The 18,770-nt window shown below is 40.7% G+C and overlaps 1 protein-coding gene across 4 annotated transcripts in view; it reads right to left on the reverse strand.

Annotated features, from left to right (window-relative positions):
* SYNE2 (spectrin repeat containing nuclear envelope protein 2) overlaps positions 1-18,770 on the reverse strand; it is a 167,322-nt gene that overhangs the window by 99,484 nt on the left and 49,068 nt on the right. For 3 of the 4 annotated variants that reach the window (XM_041398943.1, XM_041398924.1, XM_041398950.1), the window contains exons 33-49: positions 18,497-18,658; positions 16,085-16,186; positions 14,685-14,885; positions 13,573-13,738; positions 12,760-12,872; positions 11,781-11,983; positions 11,235-11,354; positions 10,840-11,128; positions 10,315-10,484; positions 8,685-8,994; positions 7,832-7,996; positions 6,647-7,006; positions 6,015-6,149; positions 4,891-5,052; positions 3,715-3,861; positions 763-918; positions 165-421 (exon numbers count right to left, since the gene is read on the reverse strand). In XM_041398943.1, coding sequence (XP_041254877.1) covers positions 165-421; positions 763-918; positions 3,715-3,861; positions 4,891-5,052; positions 6,015-6,149; positions 6,647-7,006; positions 7,832-7,996; positions 8,685-8,994; positions 10,315-10,484; positions 10,840-11,128; positions 11,235-11,354; positions 11,781-11,983; positions 12,760-12,872; positions 13,573-13,738; positions 14,685-14,885; positions 16,085-16,186; positions 18,497-18,658 — 3,218 coding nt within the window. The remainder of the gene's footprint in view (positions 1-164; positions 422-762; positions 919-3,714; positions 3,862-4,890; positions 5,053-6,014; positions 6,150-6,646; positions 7,007-7,831; positions 7,997-8,684; positions 8,995-10,314; positions 10,485-10,839; positions 11,129-11,234; positions 11,355-11,780; positions 11,984-12,759; positions 12,873-13,572; positions 13,739-14,684; positions 14,886-16,084; positions 16,187-18,496; positions 18,659-18,770) is intronic. The other variant, XM_041398933.1, reaches the window with a different exon arrangement.

An 18,770-nucleotide genomic window follows, 5' to 3' on the forward strand; every position in this document is an offset into this window, starting at 1 on the left:
CTTCTGCTTAACTCTGTTCACAAACTTACAAACCCCCAAGAGTTCTCTTGAAATGGACATAACTCCATACTCTTGTCTGAGCATTACTGAAGCATGTCACAAAATTCAGCATAGAACCATATTTGTTCTGCAACCTCTTAACCAAACCCCTCCACTATACTTACATTTTTATGTTATCTTTTTCTGTTGACAAATTTTTCATGGAAGACTGTGCAGCAGAAAGATTTTTCTGGTATTCATTAATTAAACAGCACTGTTGCTGCTTCACTGCCTTAACAGCTTCCAGTTCCTGGAGCAGCCTGTCCCAGCAGGGCTCCATGGTTTGCAGCTCTGCTCCGTTTGATCCTGTTCCATTGGGAATTGCTTCTTCACCATGGCACAGAGACTTTGCTTTCCACGTTTCCAGCTCAGTTTTTAAATTCTACAATCAAGCCCACCAAAGAGAGAGAGGGGATTAAAGGATGATCTTAAGGACTCTCAGCTTTCAACATGAAATACAGCTGATTCACCTACAAACATATTCCTGCTCATCCACAGCCAAAGGAGCATCCTAGATGTATCACTGCACACTGGAAGAGCAGTACAAACTATGGGATTTACATGGACATGCATCAAGGCATGGTGTTTGCAGACAAACTGACTCATTGTGCAGTTAAAACTCAGATAAGGCTCTGGGCAACAGCTTTGGTTTGCCCAAGTGAATCACAATTCTGCAAGTGTGCCACTACATTAAAAATGAGGAATGGTTTGCAGTTTCTATACCTCCAGCTCTTTTAGTTGCTCATTTATAAGCACCATATCCAGTTCAGCCACTTCATTTTTCAGCTCATTGACCTTTTGTTCCTCTTCAAAATATTCATTGTTTACTTGCACTCCAGGAAATAGTTCCTTCTGGACAACCACTTCTGCACCTGTGTCCTACAACACAAAACAAGATTCTTATTCTGAAGGGTCTAAACCAGTAAGTTTTCTGACTGCAGCACTTTGCTTCACGTGTTTAAGCCATGCTGGGGTTGTTAAATCCTGCTGTGGCTTCCCCCATATCCTCTGTGGATCAATCAGGACCAGAAACTGGAAACTCCATCACTGTCCCCCACCCCTGCAGTCACCCCATCCTGTCAGCATCGCGCAGATAGCTTTGAAATCTCTGCACATCATTTCTAGTGAAACTCTGGCATCCCCACCTTAAAATAACATCCTCCCTGCACACACCTCTGCTCCTGATAAATTCACAGATTTGTTGTGTCTTCTCCCTCTCTTTCTTATGTATTCATGGAACTTTATCCTCTCCTCACACGCACATTCCTTCTGCTCAGCACTTGCCCTGACAACCCTGCTGTGTCCTTCACCAGGACACCTCTTCAGCTCTTCTTCACAGGGCAGCTCATGCATGAAGCAGCCAGGCTGTGACACAAAGCCATGACTGACACAAGTGCTATCCAAAATCTGCTGTAAGACATGAGCAGGAGGGAGTCATGTCTCAGTCAGGGTGGGGAGGATCAGGAGGCTCCAGAGCCAGTCCCTGGCAGTGCCTGTGATTCCCATGGCAGAAGGACAAGTCACTTGGGCTGGGCCCAGGTTTAACGTCACCTTCAGCTATTCCAGATAGCATCAGAAATGAAAGCTCACAGCTAGTTGGGTCACGTGATGATCCCTTAAAAATCTTTCTGCATTTCCCTTCTCCCAGTACCTGTCTCTATCTGATAATCTGTTCCATGTATAAAATTTATGAGTGAATGTATACAAATACAGTTATTACTGCAGTGTGAGCCTCTCCATGGTACTAACATCTAAAATCAGCAACAGTAAAAAAATTCTTGTCTGATAAACTTCATGTATTGCTACTTTAGACACAGTTTTTCACGAGAAGCAGCCAGCTATCACTGTAAGCTGTCGCTGTCATCTGTCCCTTCATGGGTCATGAGCTATGCAAAATATACCTGCTTTCAAGTGTGGTAAAGATACAGCACATAGTACAAATTCTCAGAGAAGAATTGTTCTCTTCATTTGAACTCTTGGTTATTTTCAGTCAAAACTGAAGAGGCCACTCATGAAGTAGTCAGTTGGAGAACTTTTCAATTTCTCTGTGTACATAACCATAACAGTTGTATCAATTCAGACATAAGATTTAATCTCAAGAGACTTTGGAGTGCCATAGAACTGAAGTAAGCATTAAAACTCAGCTAAGCTATCACACAGAAAGGAGGAAATCCACTTCACCAGATTGAAATATCAACACATCAAAAGACACAGAGAAGTGTCCTGACTTTTAGAAAAACCTTGCTGTGTACTTGTTTTGCTTGTTTGTGTGATGTTCTCATTGCACACTGTGGCACTGCCTCCATGGATACAGACAGGGGAGGTGCACCTCAAATTCTGTGTCCAGTTTCGGGCCCCTCACTACATGAAAGACCTTGAGGTGCTGGAGTGTGTCTAGAGAAGGGCAATGGAGCTGGGAAGGGTCTGGAGCACAAGTCTGGAGTTGTTCAGCCTGGAGAAGAAGAGGCTCCACAGAGACCTTATCACTCTTTACAACTCCCTGACAGGACAATGCAGCCAAGTGGGGTTGGTCTCTTTTCCCAGGTAACAAGTGACAGGAGAGGAAGAAATGGCCTCAACCATTGCCACTGGAGGTTTAGACTGGATTTTAGGAAAGATTCCTTCACTGAAAGGGTGGCCAGGCACTGGAACAGGCTGCCCAGGGCAGTGGTGGGTTTCCATCCCTGGAGGGATTTAAAAGATGTGTCCCTGTGGCACTTGGGGACATGGTCTAGTGGTGAGCTTGGTACTGGATTAATGGTTGGACTTCATGGTCTTTGAAGTCTTTTCCTACCTAAATGATTCTATGATGATTGCATTGTTCCTGAAATGCCTTTTAGTAGTACACAGCATGGCCTCCATAATTTTCCCAGGAACAGAGGTTAGTCTAACAAGTCTGTAGTTCACTGGATCTTCCCTCAAACCCTTTTTGTGAATTGAAATAACACTGCTAGCTTCCAGTCAGCAGGGACTTCTTCCAAGTCCCAAGAGTTGGGATTTTGGGAGATTTTGCAGATGTGCAAGTCCTTGGGAGATGTTGCAAATGTGCAAGCCCCAGGTAAGACCTGCACACGGACAGGCCAGCTGTGGACCTGCCTATAGATTCACCAGGAAGATTAGATTAGCCCTACCTTCAAATTTAGAATGTGGTGTCCAACAGTCACAGGGCACTTGTGATGTAACTCCTTTACTCTTAAAGAAGAGTGGACTTAGTAAAGTCATTCAGTAATGTAACTTGTCATTAATTCCACTTGAATCCCTTGTCCTTTCTCTGCTTTATTTCATTTATTTTCTTATGCTGGATCACCCTTGGATTTCAGTTCTCTGATCTGCCTTCCTTACGACAGCAAAGCTATCATAGCTAACTGTAATAACATGGAACGAAGTTTGTGTTGATTAACAGTTTGAAGAGAAACTCTAAATATCATAAGGACTGATTATGATGGCTCTAAAAACTAGGGTGAACTCTCTTTTGAACAGATCCACAGAAAATTATGATGTGGCAAGTACTTTGGATGAAGTTCAGAACTATAATGGACATAAATAAGATCTATATGCAATGGTCTTGATTTTGATATGAGTAATTGTCTCTTCTTTTAAAACAACTTCAGCTGAGGCCCACATGGAAACAAAAATTGAACAACTGGCACATTTCACTTGAAATAGCAGGGTTACCTCATGTGCAGGAACTGGGGGATTTGATCCCAGACCATCTTTCTCAGCGGCTGCAGATTCCAGGACCTGACCTTTCTGGCACAGCTTCTGTTGAACCTGTCCCCCATCTTCTCTATATGACTGATTCTCAACATCTCTAGGTTCCTCCTTTTGGTGTAAGAAAAACAAAAGAAACCAGTAATCAAAAAGCTCTAATCAAACCTGCTGAGTAGTAATTACAGTGCTTGAGATGAGAAAGTTATGAAGCCCATAATTATAGGTAGATGAGGAAAACCATAATTACATCTCATAATTTACTGTGAGCAAGGTTATTGCAAAGGAAACCACTTACAAGAAGCAGTGCTGTAATTTTGTTATAAATTTTTAGAATAAATTACAAGTGTTCTGACCTACACAGTTCATATTTCATTATTTTAAGCAGGGACCTTGAATTATGTGTTCCTGGACACAGTCTTGAATGGATTTTTTAAAAGTTTAGCTTTTTCCTGAGGACTTGTACTGTAGACAGAGAGTACCTGTTTAGAAACCCAGGCAGGATAGTCCTGTGGGTAACCTGGAGATTTGCTGGATGGAGGTTTCAGTATCACACAGAGTTTGCTAAAACTGAGATTCTGAGAAGAGTCTGGCTCTATAACACCTCCCCTCTGCAGGGAGGGGATGACAGCAACAATACCCCTGGCAGCATTTTCATCTCCAACAGGAATTTGGCCTCTTCCCACTCATTCTGGCTCCAGCTCCTAAACACTGCTCTGGGTGTCAAAATTCCCCTTGTACCAGGATGCACCACAGAGGGCACAGCATCTCAAATGCAGCCTCACACATACAAAGTAAATATGTAAATAAGAAATCTAGAAAGCAAGTCAAGCACAACAATAGCATTCAGGCAAAATGGTCAGCAGATTTCACAATACATCCAGGTGACTTGGAATGCAATATCCCCTGGAATGATCCTCAGACAACCACTAAAGAAAAAAACCTCCCTCTATACTAATTTAAATCTACAGGAAAGAATTAAGTAAGTGACCACATACTAAGTATCACATCAGACTAAAGTAGCTCAGTGTAAACTTGAGGCTTTTCTCACTCATTTCTTAGTAGTATCATCCCCACAGCAACTAAACTGGATACATACACCCTCAAATTTGATTCCTCTGGTGTAATCTCATGACCAGTTACCTGTGCTGGATGGATTTTTTTCGTAGATTCATCACCTTCAATACCAACACCATCCTGATGTCTTTCCAGTTCTGCTTCACCACCCAGAACTGCACCGTCCAGAACATCCTCTTGGAACCTGTCAGCTCTGTCCATGTCTGGGTTCTCCTTATCAGCCTCCTCCTCATTTGAAAAATGCAAAATGTTTACAATCAGTGAAAGTCACAGTATAAAATTTGCTAAGAAACTTCCCACTCCACAATCTGTCTACTCTATCTTCATTTAGCTTAATGAATGAAGGAAAAGGCTGAGGTAATCCACACCCAGAGAGCTGAAAGCCCCTGCTTAGATCAGTTTGCCATCCCAGAGTGGGATCTCACCCACTCTGATACAGTTTCAGGACAGGGTAAACAGGAATAAGTGCTCACATGATTGTTAATATGGTTCTAGAAGTTTCTGATTAGACACATTTGGTAACTATTGAGCTTGCATCTTCTCCAGAAATCCCACTATGGACAGTTTCCACTGTAATTTTGATGGTCATCTCTCCATGGTCAGGTCAATGAGGGAGTACTCCAAATCACTTCCTTAGCTTTGCACACATTTACATTTTTACAAGTCATTTACAGTGTCAATACACTGTCCTGAGGTCCCATAAAAATCAGCAGTTCCAGGTTAGTGACCTCTCATTACCTGCAGTGATGAAACCTCTTAAATTCCTCATTCCTGGGAGTGTTCAAAGCCAAGCTGGATGGGGCTTCAAGCAACCTGGTCTAGTGGAAGGTGTGCCTGCCCATGGCAGGGTGTTGGAACGAGAGGAACATTAGCACCCTTCCCAACCCAAACCATTCTGTGATGGATTTTATGAAATCACAGGTAGGTGGTGCATTTTGCATCATGGACAAAGTGGGTCCAAGCCCTGCGGGTTTGCAGAGACCATCACTTTCATCTCTTGCACTCTTCACGTGTGCAAGGCTGAGGGAATGATTTGGAGAAAACATAATTGATCATTCCTTTCATCGGATAAGGAAAACATGCCTCCATAAGCCAAGAAATTTTAAGGAATTACATATAGATTTCTAATGAACACAGACATACACACTCACATACACACTGACTTATATTAAAACACATTTTTCAGGTACCTGAACAGCCTGCCCCAGTCTGTCCTTGCTATGATGGATATCCTGTAATGGGCTGTCTGACAGTACACTGCTTTCCTCCAGAACTGGAGCATTCTGCCTCTCTTTCTCAGACATATTTCCATTTACATCTTGACCCTAAGAAAAAAGACAGAAAAGAAAATCTGCTTGTGTTACCATAAACATTGTATTTTAACATCAAATCTCTGAATGGTAAAAATTATCCTCTCTGAAAACAAACAGGACAAACGCTGTGCTGCAGTGCTAAACAAGTCTCTGGTTAAGAGAAGCTCTCAAAGCTCTTAGGCAGAGAGGTTCATCTGCAGTTTTCCCATCTCTACAATTTCTCTCCATATCCTCACTGATGATACCTGCTGTAGCAAGTGGCAAGAGAAAGTTACATGCATTTAAATGGAATTGTATTTAAAAGGAAAACTGCTGTTTTAAATACGTTATTGGCTTGTTACAGACTTGCTATAAAAAGTTATGGGAGTTCCTTTCACTTCTTTGATTTATACACTTGTATTTACAGGAGGCTTAACTTCAGTGAAATTAAAGATGCAATACACAGAAGACATTTGAGATGTCTCTTTAGCCAGCTTTCCATTGTTGTTACTGTCAACAAATAAACTCACATCACTCATTTCCAAAGGCTCCTTCAGCTCCACTGCTGTGGGGGTCTCCTCTGCAGAGAATTGAGTATCAGAAGTGATCCGTGTCTCTCTCTTCAGCATTGTATCTGCCTTATCTTCCTTTTGGATTTCATTACCAAACTCATCTTTTAACTCAAGGGCTTCACTGGAAATGTTTTCCTTCTTTTGCTTGACATTTTCAAGTCTGTCTTCCAGTTTTTCTTTGTGTTCACTCTGAAGTGTTTCCATCTCATCCTTAATAAACTCCTGTTCTGGTGAAGAGGTGTTTTGTTTAACAGTTTCTGCTAAAACCAAACTTTTCTTTGCTCTGTCTTCACATGGGCTAAGAGGTCCCTGTTGTTCCTTTGAACACAAAGAAAACATTTTATTTGAAAAGTATCTTCACTCAATATACCTAATGTTAACATCTAAAGTCAACCTCTAAAATCATAAATACTTGTTTTGAACAACAAACAGTGCTGAAAGGTACATGCAGACCTATTTGTTGCAGAAAGTCAATTACCAAACCAGTAATTTCATTGGCCATTTTTATGCACAGAGAACACCTGAAGCTAAAAGCATTACAGTGATAAAATAATCCCGTAGCACACAGAGTGGTACATGATGATCCAAGTACTGAACAGGTAATTCCTCTCTCACCTCCTCTCCTATTCCTTTTTCCTTCTTAGAGGTATAGAAAGTTCTGAAGGACAGGGAATTGCAGTGACCCATATCTGAGCTATGATTTCAGCTTACGGCAGCTCTCTATGCTCACAGCTACAAGACTGATTTCCACTCTGCCAAAGACCAGAATAATGTCTACTTATGCATGAAGAACACTTCTTAAAAATGAAATTGGCTCACTGAGTATTTTTTTTTAAATTTTTCACACTTGCTAAATTAAAGACACTTACTAATACCAAATTCAATAATCTCTTTCCTCATTATGCCCTGAGAGGAAAAGACCAAAAATCCTAACCAACCAAACTGCATGCCTGAACTTCAGTTCAGCCAATAGTGAAGGTCCCCCCAGTGCATTAAGAGTGGACTGAGTCCTACAGTTATCTCAAGAAAGGAACATTACATAGTTTTTATTTCAGAAAAGTTTCATAGCTTTTCAGTTTGGCACCATGAGCAGTTCTCTTTTACAAATGTGATGGGCTCCATAATGCAGAAACTGCAACATACCTGTGATTTCAACTGACTTTGCTCAGCTGATGGTTCTTCCATTGCTGGACCATCACACTCAGCAAGTTTCTCAGAGACAGTTTTCAGCTCAGTGCTCAGGTCTGTTGTCATATCCTGAACCTGCTGGTGCTCTTGAACAGGGCTTTCCAATGTCTGCATGATGGTCTAGAAACAAGGAATTTCTAGGATTATTCCACCATTATCTCAAACAATCATCCACAGACTGTTACAGTTTTTCCAGGACCTCACCAGCACAACAAACTTGTTTGTTTCCCATAAAATATCTGGCTAACCACAGGTTAAACACAAAACCATCCTGCTCTCTTCCCAGCACATCATGGACTCCATCATGAACAAAATTTTTGTGAATAGCAGAGCAGGAAGTAGAAGGGTTGGCATTTCATAGAAATGTATTTGTAAAAAGGATGTTTTCTCTTAAAATGGATGAAACAGTAGAGACAGAATGCCACAGAGGGTACAAACGCAATTTGCACTACATTAGGTGAAACCAAGAAAAACCAAGATGTTGGAAAAGAATCTTTCAGATGTTTTCCAAATTCATGCTTCCAAAAGGAAGAAAAGCTACTGTGGCTTGAAGAATGTAAGAGCACATGCTTCATATTATAGCTATCCAAATCTGTTTATATAGATACAAAATGTTCTTCACATATACTTTGGTCTCATTTGTTTTAGTATTTATCCCTCAGAGAGACAGAGGGAGACATTCCCTGCCCTTTTTCAGAGGCACTTCCTCCACTCCCAGCTTTACCCAAATCCTTCCCACCTGGATGACACCACAGCTGAACAGTGAGAACTACAACCAACAGGAAAGGAAAGAGAATGAGGTCCCAACCTGGAGCTGGCCGAGCAGATTTTCATGTTGGTGCTTTAATTCTGACCATTCTGCCTCTGTGAAGCAGGGATCAACAGTGTGGCCCTGTAGATGCTCCTTCTGGCTCTTGAATTTGCTAAATTGGGAAGTCAAGGCTTCTGTTTTCTGCAGGAGGTCAGCATAATTTGCCAGCTGAGCTTGCTTCTCCTCCAAACCAGGCTGAAGGGCAAAAATCTCCTGTTGCTGTTTCTCCAGTTCCATTAGAGCCTGTTTCAGATCTTCTTTGCTTTGCTCATATTGCTCCCTGTTGCACTGAAGTTGCTCTTGAGGGCTAAGAAAAAAATAATAGTGTTAAAAAAACCAAATGTATTGATTACCTAGAAAATGTCAAAGTGTGAACAAGTCAACCATTAGAACGAACTTGAGTGTACTGAATACTTTTTTCTCCAAATTTTAAATTACTGATCAGACTGGAGTTTTTAAGGTGATGAAAAACACTGAAGTTATTGCAGATGAACTGGACTTAAATGCAGGACAAATGACTAACTCTCTTAAACCTTAACCTATAAACCCACAGTTTCTAACATCTGAGATGTGATGCTCATGCTCTGTATGCTTCTGCTCTTCATTGCAATATGGTTTAAAATTAAAATATGGTAATGAATCTGCTTTCCTTGACTTCCCATGACACCCTCCTGAAAGGGAATGTCCTGTAGAAGAAACACACCACATTTAGTTGGGCGGGGGAGTGTTTTAGAATTACAGACAACAAAACCAGCACATACAATATGGGGTATGTGAGTACAGTCCAGTGATTACTTGCCTGACCTTTACATTGGATTTCTCTTTGTGTGCTTTATCAGCATGCATGCTGGTCTGGTGCAGCTGAACAGGTTGCATTTGTCCACAGGAAGTATGCAATGAGACAGAAGTAACATTTGTATGTTCACATTTAGTGATGGAGCTCAGATATCTTCCAGATGGAACTTAAATGCCAACATTGGAAAATATGATCCCACACAAACAAATCCAAATAAACAGTCTGGATATAATTCTGTAAAGTACAGCAGGATAATTGAAGACAAAAGCAAGGCTTCATTGTTTTGTGTTCTGCCCCTCAAGACTGGTATTTTTTGGCAAATAAAGCACAGCCTCGCATACGTGAAGTGCTCTTGCATCAAGTTCCCCATTCCAGCTCCTCACTGCTGTTGCTTCTGTGGAGCATCTGCTGCTCACAAGCCTGATCCTGCAAGGTCCTGAGCATCTCTTCAGGCATGCAGAGCACCTCCTCTCCTGTCTAACAGTGTGAACCACTCTGCATTCTGCTGTGCTGAATCCAACACAGCCAACACTCCACCTTCCTGAGCGCCTCTTGTGCAGTTTTTACTGAGAGCTCAATAATAACAAGAGGACACAGAAGATTTTCTGGCTATTCATGGTCCCACCAGAAAGTATCTCTGACCCCATTTTGACCATTCAGGCCAAACTGTGACCTGCCCCTCCACAAGTCTGCAGAAATACAACTGTTTCTGTGGGTATCTCGATCTGCCCCCAAAGAACAGAGAGTAAATTGAATGGATGCAGGAAGAAGAGAAAAAAACCAATACAGCACTAAGTGATCTCCAATGCCTCTTGGCAAATTCCACATTACCTGCTATATTCAGTGGCCAGCTGACAGAGGTTTTCCCACTTTTTCTGGAGCTCAGAAATAGTCTGCTGAACCTCTGGCTTCTTATTTTTCTCATTTCTCAGTACAGTGTCTCCTACAGCCACCATGCTCTGTATTTTGGCCTCACCTTCCTCTCTGAGAGTTGTGATTTCCTGTATTAAACAAGAAGCAGAAGCAGTGCATATGCCATTTTTTTGGTTACAAAATAAAAGATATTACCATTATTCCATTATTTTTTCATTCTTTTCACACTTCTGTTCAAGTCTTCTAATATATTACATAGCTGACACAAACAGATAGATCATCTAATTTTCAAAGTCTGGGACAATTAAGCTGACTCATTAATTCTTCTCTACAAAGAAGACCCATATTGTGCTGACAAATAAAAAAAAGCTCAAATGACAAAGCTACAGGCTATGAGCAGTGGCAGTATCTTTCAGGAGGTACTGACTCATCAAGCATTAGCTTGAGATGGAAGGTGAAAAAGGAATATATTTAACACAGTACCTTTATCTGATTAATCCTTTCATCTGATGGCAACTCACTTCCTTGTGAACTCATTTTATTAAGAGCCTCCTCAAGCTTTTTGATCCAGCAAGAAACATCCTGGGCAAGGTCTTCAAAATTCTGTCCTTCCACTGGAAGTCTCTCAGTATTCCCTGCCATTTCACTGACACGTGTTGTCAGGGCATGGTACCTGCTAATAAGGTTACTGGCTTCTGAAAGGGTTTCATATTCTGTCAGCCCAGCCTCCCCCAAGGAATTTGACAGCTGAGCCAGGGAATCAAATGGTTTCCTGAAAAATGAAAATTAAAAAATTAATCAACATATATTTGTTGTAACAACGTGGAACAATCTTATTTAGAAGACCGTTCTTAGAAAAAGACCAAAAAACCCAATACCTCTGCATTAATAGTGTTTTATAGACATCTTCAAGTTCTGTATCATCTTTATTGATCTCTTTTACTTTTTCCTCCTGAGCAGAGAGCCATTCTTCCAAGGCCATGCTGCTTTCTTCAAGGCTAAAGGAGGTACAAATAGAGACTCAGGTCAAAATAGGAGGCATCATATGGCTAAAACCTGCTGGCAGCAGGATTTTACTGAAAAAATAACAGAAATACGTTATTAAAAATAAAATAAAAATAACATTATTTAAAAAAATACATTATTTAAAAAAAATAACAGAAATATGTCGGATCAAGCAAAATTTTAAACATAAGCCTAATTTTAACTGTCTGTGTTCATGTCAATAAAATTGTCCATAGTTTCCATACAGGTCTGCTATGAAACTGAAAAAACAACCCACATGGAACATATAACAAAACATTTGATTAAAATACCATCTCTTGTAAAAAGAAGAGTTGCTTGCCATTCCCTATGGCTGTTTAATAATGAATCATCTGATACCACTTGTGATTAAAATGTCAGACACAAGATTAGCTCCCTACCTGCTGAGCTGCTGGAGAGAGGCACCAAGCTCCTGTTCCTTTTTCTGACATTTGGAAACCAACCTCTGCAGTTCTGCCTCCTGATCCCTCACACGACTGGTGAGGTGGTTAATGCTTGCTTTGGGCAAGTAAGGCTTCACTTTATTCAGTAAAGCTTTAACCTCTTGGATGTCTCTATCTCTGCCTTCAGATGTTAGGAAGTGCTGAAAAAGAACACAAACACAAGATCCATTTGTCAGATTTGCTGTAGTGGAATAGATATTTATGTTACAAGAGCTTTTCAGCTCCTGTTATCTCCACCAGTATTTTTTCCCAGCAATTTCAGCTCCTGAAAAAGGATTTATGTTAATTCACAGTTTGCTGACTATTGCACATGTAAATGGAAAAGTTGCTGTTTGTAAAATAAGGAGAAAGTGGAATTGATGACTCGTTTTCTCTTCTCCACAGTACTGGTACACACAGAAACAGGCAAGCAACATCCAAATCTAGCACTGACATCACTATCTCCTTCTGCTGCTTAACTGTGATTGCTTCTTGCAGATGTTGTGGCTTTTCCATCTGTTTTCTGTTCATTCTGTCTGATTTGGAGAGAAAATCTTGCCACAACAAATTAAATGCAATTTTTTTTTACATTTGACTCCATTGGGGGTCAGAATTTCATGCTACTCTCTACATATTTGACTTTCTGCAGCCTTGCACACTGAAGTACTTGGTCACGGTCCACTGACCTTCATCAACTACTGTCCTGCCTCTCACTTGCCCAAGTTATCTGAACTTGAACACTGAGACTTCATTTCAATTAAGTTTTATTTTCATTGCCCTTTTTTTCCTAATGCTTTAAGTTACATGAGATGTTCTTTCAGCCTTCAGTTATAAAACCACTGCAGGTGAATTCAGCCCCAAGAATAGCCTTGTAGGTGAAAAGAGCAACACTACAAGAACAATCAGCTTTAGAAATTACAATATTTTAATATTTTACCTTTAGCCTCTCTAGTCTTTCTTCCAGTATGTGTTTTGTTTCTGAGGGCTCAAAGCAGTCCTTCAGAGACAGCTGAGTGCTGCTGAACCAGTCATTAAAATTCTTGCACTGACCTGAAAAAAAAGGTACATTCCAATTTTTTTTTCATTAATTGTATTCTGTAAAAGAAAATCCTGTTTAACATGAAGATTTCAGACAATTTACAATTACATTTATCAGTGTTACTGTCAAAGGTTGCATTTTACTACAGAACATGTGACTTAAAATGCTGCAGCTCTCATTTTTTTTAGCTAACATACACGTCAGTTTGGATAAACAAGACCTGGAATTGCCTTGTGGAAACTTTTCTCATTTCCACACAGATTAATACTCTTTAAAAAACATTTGAAGACATGAGACTGTCTTTGGGCCAAATTTCCCACCTGCATAATCCTGTGTCTACTTAAAGCAAAGAGTAATAACACCATTTATTCTCATAACTAATTTTAAATAAAAAACGAAAGTGAAAAATTAAAACATTGGATTTCTGTATTTTTAAATGAAATGCTTTGACATTTGTTCCTGAATTATGCTTTACACTTATTTTATCTAATTTTTTAAATGCAAAAATAAGAAACCAAATATTTTGATTCAGATTGAGTGGTTTGCTGGGATCCAAATCCATTTTTCTGCAAATCTTTATCTTGTTCAGAACCCTGAGGCTGTCTGGGATAACAAAGCAGTTTCAGACACCTAAACAATTAATTGCACAACCTTTAAGTCATTGAAGCGGTCAAACCTGTAAAGGTAAATAATTGAAATGTGCTCACTTACGATTCAAAACACCCATAAAGTGATCTTGAAGCACATGTTTCTTGCTATTGAATAAATCAGTGACACATTTAAGCTGCTTATTTAATTCATCCACATCAGGACAATCTGTCTCTTCCTGGAGTAATGCCACAAGGTGCTCTTGCTGCAGAATTTTCTGGTGTATCTCCTAAGGTTAAAAAAAAAAACCCAAACAAACAACAAAGCAGAAGTAGTTTTAAAAAGTAAGTTTTGAAGGCCAAGCAGAAGTTCACTGTACAGAGCTGCTTTAGTACAAACTAGAGTTTTGCAAAAGGATTTAGCACTTCCTGTGTGTCAAAATAATTTCTTAAATTATGTTGGCATCAACAAGGCCATCAGTAGGTAGGTATAAGCACTAAACACTCCCTGTGTACACCTGTATGCACACATAGCCCCACAGAATAAATATGTGAATAGTGCCATTGTGTGTTCCAGAGTATATAATACTTACAAACTATAATGCCTCAGCTGCCAGAGGCATTATTCCATCCCCTAAATTCCTTATTCTGAGTGTCAAGACCCCATGGGCTGAAAGGTAACTTAGAGGGAGCTAGAGAATTAATTTAAAACTCTGACTCTGCTCCATGGCTGGGATTTCACTGCCCCAAACACTAGAGCTCTGACACCCACAATGCACATAATCCACTCACTGCTCCACAGGAGGTTTAAATCTTGCCAGCCTAAGCCTCCAAGCTCGAGTTTCAGCAAATATTTGGCTGAAATTGTCTACTGGGGGCTCCCCTTGCAGCCAGGCTCAGGTGGCACAAAGACATCCTCTGTGTATTACCCAGCCTTGGAGAACAGACAATCCAAACAAGCACTACTGCCTGAACATATCCTGGGTGCCAATATTGCTGCTGTGCCTGGGATTAACCATTTCCAACAGCTGCAAGGGTTAAATATATCTGATAATTCCAGGAAAAAGAGGCTTTTCTTCCATGTTTCTGGCAGCTTAAGGAAATATTCAAGCCAGGCTCTTCACTTGAATGATTCCAGCAGTCTGCAATTTACACAGGATGAACACTTATGAACACTTGACCAAGAGAGAAATTATGAACAAATGTATAAAATATACACAATCTGAGGCATGCTACCTCTAATTTAGTAAAGATCTCTAAGGTGTCTGAAGGTGATAAAGCTTTGAGGAGTGATTCAGTCATTCCAATCTGTGTCTTGGCCAGATCAAGGTCTCCTTTCAGCTCTGCTGTATTCACTGTGAGTTCACTGGTCCCTCGCTTGGCTGACAAGAGCTCTTTTATTAGCTCCATTTTCTGCACAACAGATGATCTGATGACCTAAAATCGGAAATAAACATATATCAATTATACTGGATTGATTTCCCAGGACATTATAAAAATCTATGATAGACATAAAAAGAAATTAAATGGCCTGAAGTCCAGATGTTTCAATTACAGTTTGTTTTGATTTGTTTCCCTCCCACTCGAGAAATTAAAAAACATTTAAGTACTGCTTTTCTGAGGAGGAGTATCTTTATTAGCAGTTTTACTGGTGCTGTTTTCTTTTATTTATCAATCTCTCCAGTGCCTACTCTGAGCTTCAGCTGCCATGAAAAAGAGGGTTGCAGCTCTCTCTGTAACAACTGCCCCTGCAGTGATTCCACTGAGGGAAATTCCCCACAATAACCCAAAAAAGGCCAGCAGAGAGGTTGGGAGCTCTGGCTTGAGACTATTCACTAAGGAGCAAGAGGTGCTGAACTTCATCCTTGACTTGCATGAGGCAGCAGCTGGGTGGGATCCCGTGGGAACCCCACCCCAGGGACTCAGGGTGCTCTCGAGGAGCACAGCACGCACAGCACAAGGTTGCTGAGTCCTTCCCTAAGCTCCTTAGATCACTTTACCCAGTGAAACTCCTCAGAGTTCACTGCCTGCTGAGGATAAACACAGAAATAGCTAAACAGGGTCAAGCTCAAGGTGCATTTGACAGACACTGTGAGAGGGTGATTACAAAACTGCTTCAGGAGCAAGGGAAGCTAACACAGTCTTAAATGAGAATTTGTTCTTTGCTGTGAAGATAACACAGAAAGATGAGGATTTCCTTGTAATACCCCAAAGGAAAACATTGCTCTGTGCAAGAAACTCCACATTACCAAGCTACATTGTCCAGGCAAAGGTAGAGTTTGAAATGGACAGTCAGTAAAGCTGAGTTCCTGGGATCCCCAAAGGGGTGATGAGGTCCACTGTGCCCAGGTGCTGACCACCAGCTAAACATCAGATATCACTGATATCAGCCTCTTTGGGCAGGGCCAAGGGCCTAAAAAGGCACAGAAGTGAGAAAGACCTTTGTGTTTAAAATGACAGGTTTGGTTCTATCAACCTTGAACAGCCTGAGAGATGAAACAAATGGCAACAGAATGCCTCCAACTCTCCTTGAGCAGATATAAGTAAAACCAGCGACTGATTGTGGCAAAGGCAGTACTAGAAGCAGGGCTATAGCAAGGAGGACTGGTGCATCAGCTGTAAAAGCTTCTCTGTACCTGTAGCTCCAAGGGAGGTTCATTACTATTCAGAAGCTCTTCTATCTCAGCCACTGTGTTGTCGAACTTTTGGAGTTTCTGCTCTTGAGCTCGTAAGCATGCCTAAAGGTGGAAAAAACACACTGGTAACTGTGCTTCCCTCCAAATTAATGTTCTGTGTTTATTTTAGAAAATTATATTATATTAAAATATTCTGATTATGCATTTTGACATATTTTGTCACTATTTGTTAATTTCCTGATTTTCATTTTAGCAATTAAGCAGTTTTTGTATTCGACTCAGAAACACGCTGTTTCTCAGGCAAAGCAGCTGATAATGCAAATCTAGCATGTATTTAAGAATCTTAATTATTTTACTTCAAGTAAATTTGCAGGAAAATAATCTTAATTTTGCATTTATGTCTTGCCGCTTCTACTAAAAGGGATATTCTCTGATGCCACAGATTTCAAGTCAGGAATTGGCATCCTGATGGCACGTGCTTTGGTATGGAAGCGCTAAATTATAACACAGGCTGTAAGCACTTTTTAAATGTAAATCCTATGCATATGAAAAGAAGACCTCCACTCATTTGAATGTATTTTGGAACAAGTCAGTGATGTGAAGGTAAAATGCCAGCTTCAACTTATGAACAGGATAATGACATTGTCTCATATTCCCAAATCGATATTCCAAGCTCCCTGGGGACAAAGCCTTCCTTTTGTAGTCTCTGTAAAAGCAATCATCAAAACCCATTCATGTGCTGCAGCCCTTAAAAGAGTTTGCATTTGCATACAGGCTACAGGGGAAAGCAGAACTTCTCTCACATTTTTTATATATACTGAAATTATCCTTAAATGCACAGTCCAATAATCCACTGCTCTGCTCTTTCGTGACAGGCTCCCTGCAAACACACACACCAGTGCTCACAAAGGACCCTGGGCTCCGACCCTGTGTAACTTGATACACATTGCAACAGTTGGGGGTCTATTTGGAATTAACATCAATGCAGAGATGGTTCAGGATCAACAAAAAAAGAGCAATAATAAAGTGATAAATGAACCTGATGCCCTCTGCACTTGGAATGGTTTTACAAAAATTCGAATGCATTGGGTACAGTTTTCTCCTTCTATTCTGCTTTATAATAATTGCTCAGGGAAACATGGTTCCTGTGTCTCCTGCCCTCTTCTCCCTCCTCTTTTGAGACTTATCTCTCACAAGAAAGCAGCAGAATAACCTTACTGTAGCCACCTCCAGAACAGCCCTTCCTAAGGAGAAGAGGCACACTGGGGGCACAGTCACGTCACGCTGAACTTGAGCAGTTTCCAGGTAACAAAATGGTCCTAAAGATGCATTTTCCAGCTGGTGCATTTTTACTGGAGCCTCCAGGGACCTAAAGTACTCCAGGAAAATTCTGACAATACAATGGTAGAGATAACAATGATGTGACAAAAGATCCACTGCTGCACAATGGATATGCCACTGGTTCCTAGTGAAGATCCATACATAAAGAGCACCTTGGCTTTTCACTTCTCTGCTAACTAAAACAAATGAGCAGTGCTAACAGTAGGTGGAAAGCTGCAAACAACCATAATAAAAACCAGGCTGTTTCTAGCTTGTAAACACTGAGGAAAAACTGCCTGCAAATTTTCAAACAAGACGATATGTGATGCATTTATGTCTCAATCACTCAAATTTCAAGCAGGAAATTATTTTTGCTTAGTAGACACTGGTTATGACCACAATGAAGCAGCACAGCTGATGCGTTGTGGCCCTGAAGTTAGAAATTAAAATATTCACCCCCATACATGAAGCTTTCAATGGCACAGACCTAGTGCATGTGTTTTTCCACCCAGCTACACCCTGTTACCAAGAATTAATATTATAATCTGTGCCAAAGGGGCATGAACAGCCCAGGTGCAGCCCCTGGAGACGCTCTGCAGCCATTCTCTGCTGAGGCTGCAAAAAGTTACAGTGAGGAACACACCAGGACAGGGGGAAAATAAACCACCTCTGAAACCTCTCCTTGACCTGTGCTTTGCCCAGCTGTCCCAGAGGCTCCAGCATCTTCATTGACAGGCCACTTCTACCTGGCAAACTAATCATTAGCCTATACACACTCTTTTCTTTCTTCTCTGTGCACTGCTGCACTCCAGGCTACAGCCTTATAGGCCTTCTCTTTGCTCCATCTCTGTACAGCATTTGCAGTGTTGTATTGACTGAAAGCCATCTACTACACATATACACTATCTGTGCATTAGTTTTCCAAGACCTGTATCCCCACATAAAGGTAACATCCTTAATGCACCCATGCAGATACAACTGCAAATGTTACAACTTCCTCTCCTGGTATTTCTATGCAACGTGCAGGTTTATAACCCAAAGCCCATATCACTATAGTACAAAGGAAAGGCAAAAAATTGCTATTTAAATTACCTTCAACTGAGTGAGGTTCTCCTCAGTCAGGCAATGCTCTTCTGCATTCTTGAGCTCTTCATTTGCCCAAGCTTCAATTGTGCCAGATAAGCTCAGGAGTTTGTCCCACAAAGCCTGAGCTCTCCCCAAATTATCACAGTAGTTTTCGGTCTTTTCATTGATCTACCATTTGATTGATAGACAGAAAACACACAGAGATTTCAAAAAATGTTGAGTTATAGTCTAGAACCAAAAGCAGCACAAGAAAATTGGAGCGAGATGAAACCACCCACAA

This window comes from Onychostruthus taczanowskii, unplaced genomic scaffold (assembly GCF_017590055.1).
Source record: "Onychostruthus taczanowskii isolate IOZ18803 unplaced genomic scaffold, ASM1759005v1 scaffold1, whole genome shotgun sequence".
Classification (NCBI taxonomy): domain Eukaryota; kingdom Metazoa; phylum Chordata; class Aves; order Passeriformes; family Passeridae; genus Onychostruthus; species Onychostruthus taczanowskii.